Below are 13,031 nucleotides of genomic sequence, written 5' to 3'. Positions count from 1 at the left end.
AAAACTATAAAATAAATATCAACAAAATGAGACTCGATTCGTAAAAGTGATGAAACGTGCACCTAGTATTAATACTTTTAAGAACCTCATAGATAAACACGAGTTATTGACAAAAACGAAATATGACTTTGATGGATAAAATGACTGAGCTAGTCAACGACCTGACCAACAATGTAAAGGGGTAAATCTGAAGGGGCATAAAAAGCCAAAAATGGCTTAGTTGTATAAAACAACGCGCCAAATCCTGATCCTGATCCTGATGAAAGCGCAATTTGACATGAGTTGCAACCCTTGGAGACGCTCTTTTATTGAAGGAGGCTAAGTACAGTAAACAAAGGAAAACAGCTGACGATAACAGAAGAACGAAAATAGATCACGTTGAATTAATTTATGCACAGCAAACGCACGATGTGGTCACAGTGTTTGTGAAAGCTTGTTATTTATTTGTAGTGTAAGTACATAAATAAAAAAAAAAGACCCGGTAGTACTCGAGTGCCTTTTCATTGTGTTTGTATTGCTTTTTGCACGTTCACGTCTGTTTTTTCAATGCTGTGTGTTCGGTTCTTATTAGATAGAGATCAAGCTTTGCTTTTTGAGGATTGATGCTGATCGGTTGATGTTTAAATGAGGTATGACTAACGCAGTTCGTTGCATAAGACGACTGATCCAGATCCAAACCGATCATTGTGACTTTTGAGTCATACACGTAAAAGTCCGCTCGTGTGTCCGAGTGAACGTGGGAATCAAAGAAGTAATTCTTTTTCTCCATCAGACGCCAACGACGTAGGCCTACCACACACAACAATAGACAAGTGGAACAAGTTTGACAACATTTAGCATGTCAAACTTGCACCACACACAATTCAGAGTTGTCAGTTTGTCACTATTTTATGTTCCCTTGAGCCTCCTTGATGTTCGGATAGTTATCAGGATCAAGACAAATACATTGCAGTGGCCAGTCTGAAACTTTGTGATATAAGCTCCAAACCTAATGGAACTCATAACAGTATAATCGTCATCATTGTCATAATCATCATTTTCCCAGATTGTTTCCTTGCGTGGCCCCTTTCATGGGTTCCCATTTTCGTGTTCTCCACCATGCCTGTGGTGAGCTTGTGTTGAGGTCTTCTTTGTTGGCAGATTGGAAGGGACTGTTGGAGAGATGTGGGGACGGTCTCCTCACAAGAGGAGGTGCCCAGTCAGTCTGATTCCACAAGTAAGTGATTATTGTCATCAGTTTGGAGCTGAGAAAATGGTGTCCAGCATATGTTGAATCAGATCAAGCTATACTGAGCACCACTGGAGTAACTCAGCAGAAGTTGCCTCTGTTGTGTGTCCTTTTGGTGACCTGACATTGATACTTTCCTGTGGATAGTTGTTTTTTGTGGCTGTGGCAGAACATGTCTGGGTGTGACTGCGTGTGTGGTACTCAGGACAAGCAGCATGGATATAGATGTAATGTCAGCAACTGATATTGGAGCAGGAAAACAAGGAAGACATTAAGGTATTCAAACATATATTTCTTAAGTCTTGTTCCTGTTCCCCTTACCTTGTCTGGTATTCTGTATCTTCCTTTCACACAGTTTCAGTTCATGGTCTTGTAAGAACATTTCAGACATATTCCTGCAGAATAATAGGCAGTATCCCTTTGCTCATTTGGAAATACTTCTTTTCAGCTGGCAACCAGGAACAAGCCAAATAAGCTCATGAAAGAGCAAAACAGCTGTTGCTTCCTTGCTGTCATGATGACCTTCCTTTAAAAAGTAATCAGTATCTCACATAATATACATATATAGTACTCATTTGATATACTCACTCTCTTCTCTCCCTCACCCTCTCCCCTTGCACTTATCATCTGTAAAAGTTTTGGTTAAAAATTATACCAGGACAGATGTTTGATGCTTCTAACCCTTCTTCATGGAAAACAAAGACATTGTGGCCTAAATTTATTGTTGATTAACATCCCTCATGTCTTGTGGCTATTCACCATCTCACCAACAAAGGCACATTGAGGATATCATGCACTTCAGTGATGAAGATTCCCTTGCAGCACTTCAAGACCTCAGCTGGGATGCCACATTTTCCAGTTGCTTTGCCAGAAGCAAGACAGTCAAAGACCTCACTTTCTATGAGGGTTGGTTCTCTGTCAAGTTCTTCCAACACAGGGAGACACTCTATGGCATTCACGACAAATAGTTTGGAGAAATGCTGTATCTGTTTTCCTCAGTCATGGATTTCCTTATCTGCAGCAGACATCAGAGGGGCAGTTCTCTTTGAGATGGACCCAGTTACTGCTTGATTCCACATAATCTCCTTGATGTTGCCCTTGTCAGCTGTGTTCTGTATTTCTGTGCACAGCTGGGACTAATAGTCATTGGCACATTGCTTGTGCTCTACTGGACTTTGTTGTGGGCTGCCTGCAGTATCTGCAGGTTCCATTCACAAGAGCAGGCTTTGTATGTAGTCAGGGCATTTTTCTTCTTTATGACAGGTATCATTTCCTCAGTGTGAGCCTCAAGCCAATCTGCTGACTTGCTGATTTTATTACTAGAAGTATCACATTTAGAATAACAAAATATTCTAAAAAGTGTAATGTTTGAATATTGTTTTGTTGTGGGGTTTGTTTGGTTGTTTTTTTATTTTTGTTTTGTTTGTCAGTTGGGTTTTTTTTTGGTAATAACCAAAAAGTTGTAATTATCTGACACAAACTTGGTACCTTCAAAGACATTTGGTCAAAGGGTTTTTCAGCATGAAGTACCTTCTGTCTGGAATTCTCTTCCTTTGGATCGCCATCACTCACCTACTCTGTCCTCTTTCAAAGTAAAACTAAAAAACGATCTTTTCAAAATGGCATTTGGATGTGACCAAGCACAGTCATGAATTTCTGTGTCTCTTCTCGCCCTCTACACTCCCCTAGTGTTCCCTCCCACCCATCCGCTACCCCTACTCCTACGCATCCTCCCATGTTGACGTTTTCATGTTGTGTGTATGCTTGTGAGTGCATGTTTATGAAGTGTGTGCATGCATGTGTGTTTGAGTGTCTGTATCTCTGTGTGTGCATAGGGTATATTCTGTGCTTTTTTATGTGATTATTCATATCTACAATTTGTTGTACTGTGATGGTGTACATAGATTTTGTTTTTCACTTCTAAGCCCTCATGTGCTGTTGTGTGGTATAATGCACTAGTGTGTATGTATTGTTTCATGTCAGGTACTGAGAGCCCATTACATGGGGAGTTTATGCCATATAAGTGTAATATGTTAGTATTATGTTTACATTCAGTCTCATTTGATCTTGTGCTGCATGCTGCAGGAACCCTTGAGATTCGTGTGATGGCCTCACCTCCTCGACAGGCACCAGTCGTCCCCCTTGAGCTGCTGTTAGGAGACGTGGCAGAGGACCCCTCAGAGCAGGCAGTAAACTCCACATCCAATACCTCATCATCCCCACAGTCTCCTGCCTCTCTTTCCCTTGCTCTCGAGAGTCCTGAGGGCATTGACTGCCATGGCAATGAACGGCAGGCTCTGATTGAGCAAGCCAAGTTCTTCAACAACCCGTTGCTGAGCGACGTGAAGCTGGTGGTTGGGAATGAGCAGTTCTTTGCCCACAAGCTGATCCTGGTGAAGGCCAGTGATGTGTTTGAGCGGATGTTTAGCTCTGAGTGGGATCGAGGTGGTGACGATGGTAATTCATGCCAGGTGAGAGAGACTGTACAGATTTATAGATGAAAAGATTTTCTCTGAATATATCATGAGGGATTATTACAATCTGGGATACAAGAATGTCTGTCTTTCTGTTCATAAACTATGTCAGAAATCATATTGTATTGTGATTTGCAATTAGCATTGATCCAAAGAAGATCAGTCTATTCATATTCATTCTAAAATTAGTTTAATTGTAGAGACAGAATGTGTTTGATATTTCACAGACTACTGGGACCAAAACAAAATGGGTACATGTACTGTTTCTCTGTTTCAGGAAGTGACCCTAGTTGAAGACAGTATATGCACCAGAGTCTTTCCACGCTTCTTGCGATTCTTGTATGGTTGCCATGTCAAACTGAATATGGACACGACCCTACCTGTGCTCATTTTGGCAGACAAATACAACGTAGTTGATTTACGTAACGTCTGCATTGACTTTGCTCGCTCTTTCATCATCCCCAAGCTGCAGCTGAAGGATGTGTTCCATATATGGTTCCAGTATGCCACCAAGTGTTTCCATGATGGACTTGTCAGGTCCTGTGTGTCTGCTCTGGCCTCACAAATGGATGAGCTCATGAGTTCAGCAGAATGGAATGGTGAGTGGGTGAGCCTTGACCGAGACCAGCTGGTGGAATTCTTGCGGTCCTCCAGTCTGAGGGTGAAGGATGAGTATGAGTTATGGCTGGCAGTGACGCGGTGGCTGCAGTCACCCAACCATCCGGAACGTCAGGAAAAGCTTGAGACACACCTGGCAGATATACTGGAATACATCCGATTTCCGATGATGACGGCGGAGCAGTTATGCGTTCTTGAGTCGTCACCTCTAGTGGAGACCTACCCCCAGCTGTTCCAGAAACACATCATGCAGGCGTACAAGTTCCTAGCTCTGCCCCTTACCATCCGCGCCAAGAACAAAGACTTCACCAAGTCTCCTTTCCTGCTGCGCAACTACAGTGACCTCAGGTGGGACAAACGGTTCATCGTTTACAAGTTCTCCTCCTACCCGAAGGGAGCAGAAGTGAGCTTCCGCTTCACAACACGAGCCTCTGCCTACCCGGCCCAGACCTGGGAGTGGGAGCTGAAGGTTCACCCAAAGGGGTTCTCCTCCACCAGCGATGACTTCCGCATCCTGCTCTACTCCAACCTGATCCTGGACCAGCCTCGACCGGTGGAGTACTACCTGTCCATCATCAGCAACCAGCAGATCCTCAAATCGGTGTCTGGACGCAAGACCTTCTCCAAGACTCGCTACACCACTGACACAGAGATGGATAAGAAGATCACAGTGGCTGAGCTGCTGGAGCCTGGCTCTCCTTTTGTTGTGGAAGATTCCCTCATTCTGCAAATCACTCTGCGTCCAGCTGACTGAGGAAAACGTGGCGGGCTGGTTCTGTTGGTTGCTTGTTTTTGTTAAAAAGTTTACTGTTGATTTGTTGAGAAAATCTTTTTAGTGACACTGTCTCTCAGATATGTCAGGTTCATGCTTAGCATTACCTCTCTTATCTCAACCTTTTTTCAATGCAAGACATTTGTGGATAAAAACAAGTTCATTATTTGGGTGCTTGGTAATTGCTTTTTTGATGTAAATCTTCATTCTAATTTATTTCTGTCCATGATTTTTCTTGTTTTCAGATATATGGGATCAAGAGATTTGATGTGTATATACAGAACAATTTTATCCTTTCCTGCTTTGTTTTTGTGACTCTATATGAATTCTTAACGAAGCAGTGATGTGTGTGTTTGTGTATGTAATGCAGTATGTATGTTCACAAATTAAAAAGAGAAAAATGATTAAGGAGATTAAGAATGTCCTATTGATAGGATTATAAAAATGTCCAAAATGTAGAGAGGATTGCAATTGAGATGATCATATTCTTTAACACTTTAAAGTAATTTGAACATTAAGTGTCTTTCAGTAGTTACATTGACAAGGCATATTTTGATGGAAGCTATTTTTAGCAATAAAGGAAATCCTTTCAAGTAAAGACAGCATTAGCACTGTCCAGACTGAACCCTGTGTGAAAGGACAGCATCTCATGAAACATTGGCTTAAACAAGTTAAAGTGAAACACTCACCTGACAACATAGCAGAATTTACAGGAAAGCATTTGCAGAGACCCAGGCTTTGACACACAACCAACAGAGCTGGAGGAATCTGGTGAACAGTTCTTCAATGCAGCCCCCCTGTGACTCTTCACCGAGTGAAGGGAGAAGAAGAAAAAGGCAAATAGTTCACATTTTTAACAATCTTAGTCTCTTCCACTTGAGCCCCCTCCATCTCTCTCTCACACAGAAACACACACGCACCCCCACCCCCACCCCCCCACCCCCACACACAATAAAACAAGCAGTCACTTGATTTTTATTGGCTTTTCCAAAGATTTTTAATCTTTGTTTTGGTTTGTTAGTAAATGATGTTGTGGTGTGTGTGGATTTCTAGGTTCTGTTGAAGTGTTCATGTTGTTTGTTTATATTTCATGATTGGTGCTTAAGTTACATGCATGTATTGTGTGTCAGGATGGGTTTCAGTTTTAGATTTTATTAGATTGAAGGATGAACCTGTTGAAGTGGGAAAAAGGCGCCAGTCTTTTGACAGAATGTATCATTATTGTGGTGGTTTGTGTTTGTGGAGAAACTTGTACTGGGTAATCAGGATATGCTCATGTAATTTTAGGCTTGATTCATGTGCATCCTTTTTATTTGGATTGTATAGTGTATATGAAGGTTGGATTGTACAGAAAAATGACTGTTAATGATTAAATCTTTTGTGAATGCAGGAAGGTTTGTTGTTTTCCTTTCATTTAATGGCACGCTGTTCAGTTTTGTCACAATAAAGTAGCTGAAAGAGGAAAGAGGTACTTTGTAATCAGTTGGTGTTCTGTAACAGACTAAACTAGTACAGTAGTATTAAAGGAGTGCATTTTATGCAAGGTATTGCAAAATTCAGTCAACACTCTATTAACTTGTTGACAGTTTGTACAAAATGATAAATCTAAAAGAAAGCATGTGCATTGTTGATTGTGAGAAACAAATATTATTGATGTTCAGTATATTGCAGTCTTTCTTCTCAGTTATAAATGAAATTTTAATGGATACTTTTTGTGGTACAAAGAAATCAGACAGAAAAAAAGTTCCTTCTCGAGTAAATTATGTCATTCTGAAATATTTATTTATCTTAACTTCAATGATAGTTTTCTATTGAAGACAGCTGTGAGAAGAGAATATGCTGAGTGCACGATATCATTCTCAGTGGGTAGATCATGCCTCATGAAATGAAATTATGAATTTGCATTTGCTTTAACATGCATGTATAATAAAGATTATCAGTTAAATGAATACAATCCTTACTTTTAAACTTTTTTTTTTTTTCAGTTTTCTTGTACATATGCAGAACATGAGATCAAAATCAGCATGAATTAGTCCATGAGGGCCATAAAAAAAGGGTCACTTGTGAGTTCATCACCTCCCCTACTTCATTTGTCAGTGCAGGAAGGCTTATTTCATTGGAATTTTTTGGATGCATTATGGGACCATCACTGGAATGTTTTGCTAAATGATCTTGGTGCACTTTCGGTAGTGTTCTTAGTCAAGTCTCTGCATGGAAATCTGTTTACGTTACCAGTGGAGTGTGTTTTCAGGACAAGCAGATGTTGTGCAGGCTGTGATAACATGACAGCTATAGAGTTGGCCTTTATTGCTGATACTGTTGGTGTACATTACGGCATGTATGGAGATTCACATGGAAATCTTCACAGATTTTGACAACGCCAAACGTTTTTTGTTTGTTTGTTTGTTTGTTTCACACCTACAGGATATGATTTTCTTTTGTTAAAGTGTGCATGCACATGTGTTTGCACACACATGCATGTGTTTAGAAGTGCAACGTTATGAAGATATGTTAAAAAAAAAGAGAGAGAGGTATTATTACTATTAATTACATAAGTTATCTGTCTTCTGGGTCTCTCTTTGAATGTATGAGTGTAACTGAATATCTGTCAAAACTCATGTTTGTGATTGTATTCTTGTGTTCACCTCTAAAAGATTGTCTTTTCTGATGTTTTTGACAAAGCGAGAAAGATATTAACTTATGCAGGTTTATTAATTTTATGAAAAACATACAATGTCAACATATCAAGTTTAGACGAATCTGATATTTTCATAATTATTTTCATCATTTTTGTTTGCTAAGAAATGTGGTGGCCGAATACATTTTGAGTCAAAGATGTTCAATGTTCTTATATATGTACATTATATTTTCATTGTGTTTCATGTTGTTTCACATTAGACTGATATGTCAGTACATGAAATAGTAAAAAAATCATTCATAGTTCATGAAATGAAACAGAATGACTAATGTGGTTTGATTACTTTTTGATATGCAGTTTACTGAAGTCTGTCTCATTCTTCTACTGACACTGTCATCACCCTTAGCACACGCACGCATGTGTGCACACACACACTATGACACACACTGTCACATATACACATTCACAGTCACAAACAATCCACGTTTGCATGCATACACTTGCACACTCATCAACTCATGATATACACAAAACCATACACACAGAGGCCAAACACACACACACACACACACACACACACACACACACACACACACATGCGTGCATACAAATATACAGTTGTGCATGGTTGTGCATTGGTTGTGCTCTTGCAATTTTGATGTGCCATCAACTTTTAACCATTTGATTTTTGGGGAAAAAAGGTTTGTATGTGAAGACATGACACTTTGCAAAAACAAGTTTTGGGTTTTGATCTGGAATGTGTATAATTTTAGTTCATGGTTTCAGTTTCACATCAAAATCTGAAGTCTGCAATATTTGTTGAAAGAAGTATTTCAAGAAAACTGAATGTCTAGCTCATACATCTAGACTAATTACAGACATCTTGATCAATTTTCCAGATAATGCTTTTTTCAAAACACTTTCTTCAGTGAGTTTTCCTTCTGTAAAAGTGAATCACTCAAGAATTGGCGTGGGTTGGTGTCGAGATTTGTTTATGTGGGAACAATTTTTTTTTAGAAGTACATGATTTGCTCTTTTCTTGGATGTTGTGAAATTGATGTTCATACATTGGTGTTTTGGGTGACATAAATTTAGATTTTTCACTTGACTTTGTCAAACCACATGATGGGCTTCATATGTCTATGAATCAGAATTATTATATGTAAAACTGTTGTTAAGAAGGAATGCCAATATCTGAGCTTTCCCGCCTAGAGAAAAAGAATTGCCATCTGAAAAGAAGGGCATGGAAGCTGAGTAGAGCATTGTTAGAGATTTTCTGACACCTCTGGCCAGCACACATTTAGACATTTGAGCTTCATTCCACTTTGTATGCATACTTTAGTATGCAGTACTTTAGTTGCACACATCAAAGATCCCATCATGCATGTCAGCATTCAATTGGGTTATGGTCCCTTGTGGGTTGCCGGGGGTCTGGAAATTCTATTCCAGAAATTGTGTCTTTTCTATAGCCTCCTTTGTTTCTGCCTTTTTTCTTCCTTCACTGTTGTCTCCAGTTCATTCCCCCTTTTTTTTTTTGTTCGAGCAATACCTTGACACTTTTTCTCATTTCCGCAGCCTATGATGTACTATATGTGCTGTTTTGCTCTAGCGGTTAGGTAGTGAAATTGTAAATACTGGGATGGGCACCAGCTGTCCATTCTGTAGTGTGATTTGCCTGTGTGGCCTTTTTGTGTATTTTTTTGTTTGGCTTTGAAGTATTGCTGTCTTTGCTTTTTTATGATTTTTTTGTAATCTGGGGATGATAAATTAAGTGGAATGGCTGATATCCTCAGCACGGCCTAATCTTCTTTGCCCTAAGTAGGTAAATAGTTAAGATAATGTATCATGGACTGTGTTTTGTAGTTTTATCTTAATGGGTTTTTTGTGTGTGTGTGTGTCCTTGACAGTTTTGTGTTTAACGCGGTTGGACACATGTAGTTTGGCAGTCCTGATATGGCCCTGTGTGGTTTGCTAGACAATAAGCAACAATGATGATAATGATGGGTTAGAGAAATGTAAGCATATTTGGCTTGTAGTGTCCTAATTGTTATTATGTTGGTGTCTAAGGGGAGGGCACTCACTGCCATGGTACACAGTAAAGCTCAGTCACTACTCTGAATAAATTAATGTCCTTCCCTAAACAGATATATACCTGGGAGTTATACACAGACATGAAATCTTTTTATCCCAGACTCCTGATTTCTTGTCTGACTGCAGGTGAGAACTGGCAACAGAATTTAAAAGACTTATTTATTCATTGCTGAATGACATGTCAAAGGCATTTATTTTCCTTTTTATCATAGTCTGAAAGATTCAGTGGAATAAAACTTAAAAAGAATGCCCATACTTAAAGAACAAAAAGCCCAATCAGAAGCACTTGTAGTATATATATATAAACTTAAAAGGAATGCCGATACTTAACAAAAAAGCCCAATAAGTAGTGTGTATGTGTGTGTGTGTGTGTGTGTGCACTCTTTATTTGGGAGAGGTTCTGCGTGAAAACTGGTGTTGTCTCTTCTTTTCTTTCTTGATCCTCCCATTCTTCTGGATCCTCTGTTTCTTTGTGAACCATCTTTTATTATGAATATATAATTCTCCATTTTATTATTTCTGTTTATTTGTTTATTTATTTGGACTTTTCTGGTATTGGGAGAAGATACAAACAGAATTCAATGATGTTGGATTTTGCCCAAGACTGCTGATGTGGTTGTTGATATTGAGATGCCAGTGATTTTACAGAAGCCTGCCATGTCTAGTGCGTGTATTTTTTGTGTTTTTTTTTGTAGAGAATCATTAGCCAAACAGATAAAATTTTCACCAATATGTCAAGAAACGAGAATAAGATGGCCAGATACCTCTGTTACATGGGATTATATCTCAAGAATGGAGGACAACCAAATGACAAACTTCTATAGAAATCTGTGCAGAGATGTGTGCAAGTGAGAGGCTCCCAGTCTGCACTGCAGAACTGGCAGAAATACTACTCAAATGGTCAGAACTGAACCACTTGGGTGGAAAATGTTGCTTGAGAGAGAAAGGTGAATAAACATCATCTAAAAGGTAGTTTCCTCAGATGAAGCAAGTGTTCAGGCTGGATACCAAATGTCCAGGGTGGAAAGTGAGTCTTGATAGCTTTCAGAGACCTTTCCTCAGGAGTACTGATGGCACAACAGTCTCTGTGTCACAATTCAAACACTGTTGATTGATTGTCTTCACCAATTAGCTATGAAGGAGAATTCTCTGAGAAAAGAGGGAACAGAAAACAGTGTGTCACTCTAACCTGATATTACCTAACCTATTCTCAGTCTGCACAAGAGGATTCAGATCTAGGGGCTTCATGGCCATCTCAAGGCATGCAGTATCAAGGTGTTTCAGCCCAGTGTGTTTTTAATGACAAAGAATCTCTCACCATCACAGAGAAAGAATGAAGTCATGATTGTTCGTACATGTTTGGGTCTGAGGAAAACATTTTCATTGCCACAGATTGGCTACAATCTTTCTTGTAGTTGTGATTGCTATTCTTGCCAGGATCCTTGCTTTTTGATCCATTCTCACTCATGATTGCCCCAAAGCATTTGTGATTCTTTAATCATCTCCAAGCTCTTCCCATTTCATGTCAATCAAACTTATGTTTCAGTCAAAAGTGATACGACTTCAGTGCAAAAACTGTGCTGATTTCAGTATTATATTGTATCTAACGTTTGGAAGGCATGATGAGAATGGGTCTGCCGAAATCTTTTTCTTTCTCACAGATTGCAATACCTCAAATCCGTACCAAGTCATTGTCACTTTTTGACCAGTCTATTCTTTGTCTCATTATTTTGGCATTACTATACCAGTATACATTCATGTAATTTGGGATAATTTTAGGTTTGTTTGAATTGAAAATGTCCATTTATTAGTTCACCATTACGCTTCAGTTTCTCCAAAATGGTCATGAGGGCAGCAAGAGTTGAGTCTGCATTGAAAAACTAAGTGGGATATTTGTGTTCTTACAGTCTGACTTTGCAAATAGTTGGAAACAATTCTCTCTCTCTCTCTCTCTCTCTCTCTCTCTCTCTCTCTCTCTCTCTCTCTCTCTCTCTCTCTCTCTCTCTCTCTCTCTCTCTGTCTCTTTCTCTCTTAAGAATGAAAAAGCCTGATAATCAGCCTTTGATATACATGACTGTCTTAGTACAGGCAACAACTGTAGAAGAAAGGATGATAATCAGCCTTTAATATACATGACTTTCTTTTGTACAGACTGCAACTGTAGAAAAGAATGATAATTCAATGGAAAGTCAACAGACATCACACGAACTTTGATGTCTATATTGACTCCTGACAACACAGTGTATCTTTGTGCTGCTGCCATCTGTGTGATGTCATTGAAAGCTGAAAGTGTTTGTGTGTTAGATTTTGGGGAGGGGGCTAGTTGCTGCAAGTTGTGGTGATGCAGTATCAGTGAGAATGGGAAGGTTTTCATTTTTACTCTTCCCTCTTTCTTCTTTTGTCTCAATTCTTTATCTTTTTCCTTCACGCAATATCTGTACTCATCCATTTTGTCTGGCATTCTGGTGTTAGAACTGTTTGGTGTATTTGCAAATTTGGGGTTCTGTTTGGTATATTGGCATATTTTGCAGGTTCACCTGTAATGTTTAGGATCAAGTGTTGAATTGCCTTTCCTGTCTCCTCTTGTGGTCTGTCTCTTTGGTATTTTTTATTTGTCATTCTCGGTTAGCAGTGTACTCAGTGCTGTGCATGTATTAAAAACTTCCATTTCAGAGAACTACTTGTTCACAGGACACATGCACACATTGACTCAGCTGTGCATGAACACACAGAGACATGTATGCACACTTTCATTCACACACACACACCCACACACACACACACACACACACACACACACACACACACACACACACACACAAAAGAACACAACATGCTTAAGTGCATGTGTGAAGATTGTTCAGGATGATTCTGGTTTTCCTTCTGTGAGGAATTTTTAATGGAGCATTTTGTATTGTGCGTTCATGGACATACTGATACTAGTTACATCAGAAGAAACTGTCAATAAATGTAATATTTATTTCTTTATTCATGTCAGTTATGTTTACAGAAAGAAGGTCAAAGGAATCATGTGCTTTGATTTTATTGCAAATATGAATAAGATGCTATTTTCATTGCATATTAATCAATTTATAATGTCATCATATTGGTATTTTGTTTGGAAACAGAATGGTTAAAAAAAAAAAACACCCAAAGTAATGATACTATTATTATAGTGGAAGTGTGAGTAAATATTTGACACAATATACA

At 39.0% G+C, this 13,031-nt stretch overlaps 1 protein-coding gene across 3 annotated transcripts; it reads left to right on the top strand.

Moving 5' to 3' along the window:
- Positions 1-248: 248 nt before the first annotated feature.
- Positions 249-11,787, top strand: LOC143281053 (BTB/POZ domain-containing protein 17-like). 3 transcript variants are annotated; one of them, XM_076585963.1, is made up of 4 exons: positions 249-451; positions 1,141-1,216; positions 3,314-3,699; positions 3,980-11,787. In XM_076585963.1, the coding sequence occupies exons 3-4, from the start codon at positions 3,334-3,336 to the stop codon at positions 5,072-5,074; spliced, it is 1,461 nt and encodes a 486-aa protein (XP_076442078.1). In that variant the 5' UTR covers positions 249-451; positions 1,141-1,216; positions 3,314-3,333; the 3' UTR covers positions 5,075-11,787. The 3 variants fall into 3 exon arrangements, with proteins under 3 accessions (XP_076442078.1, XP_076442077.1, XP_076442080.1); XM_076585962.1 differs by lacking the exon at positions 1,141-1,216; XM_076585965.1 differs by lacking the exons at positions 249-451; positions 1,141-1,216 and adding an exon at positions 1,432-1,504.
- Positions 11,788-13,031: the final 1,244 nt, after the last annotated feature.

This window comes from Babylonia areolata, chromosome 4, assembly GCF_041734735.1.
Source record: "Babylonia areolata isolate BAREFJ2019XMU chromosome 4, ASM4173473v1, whole genome shotgun sequence".
Classification (NCBI taxonomy): Eukaryota; Metazoa; Mollusca; class Gastropoda; order Neogastropoda; family Buccinidae; genus Babylonia; species Babylonia areolata.
This window is presented reverse-complemented; position numbering and strand designations above follow the sequence as displayed.

What these genes read in the sequence shown, in the direction of transcription:
- LOC143281053 (XM_076585962.1), top strand. Translation starts at nt 3,334, where the DNA reads ATGGCCTCACCTCCTCGACAGGCACCAGTCGTCCCCCTTGAGCTGCTG. An exon ending in ACGATGGTAATTCATGCCAG is followed by an intron (nt 3,700 to 3,979) that starts GTGAGAGAGACT and finishes TCTCTGTTTCAG; the next exon opens with GAAGTGACCCTAGTTGAAGA.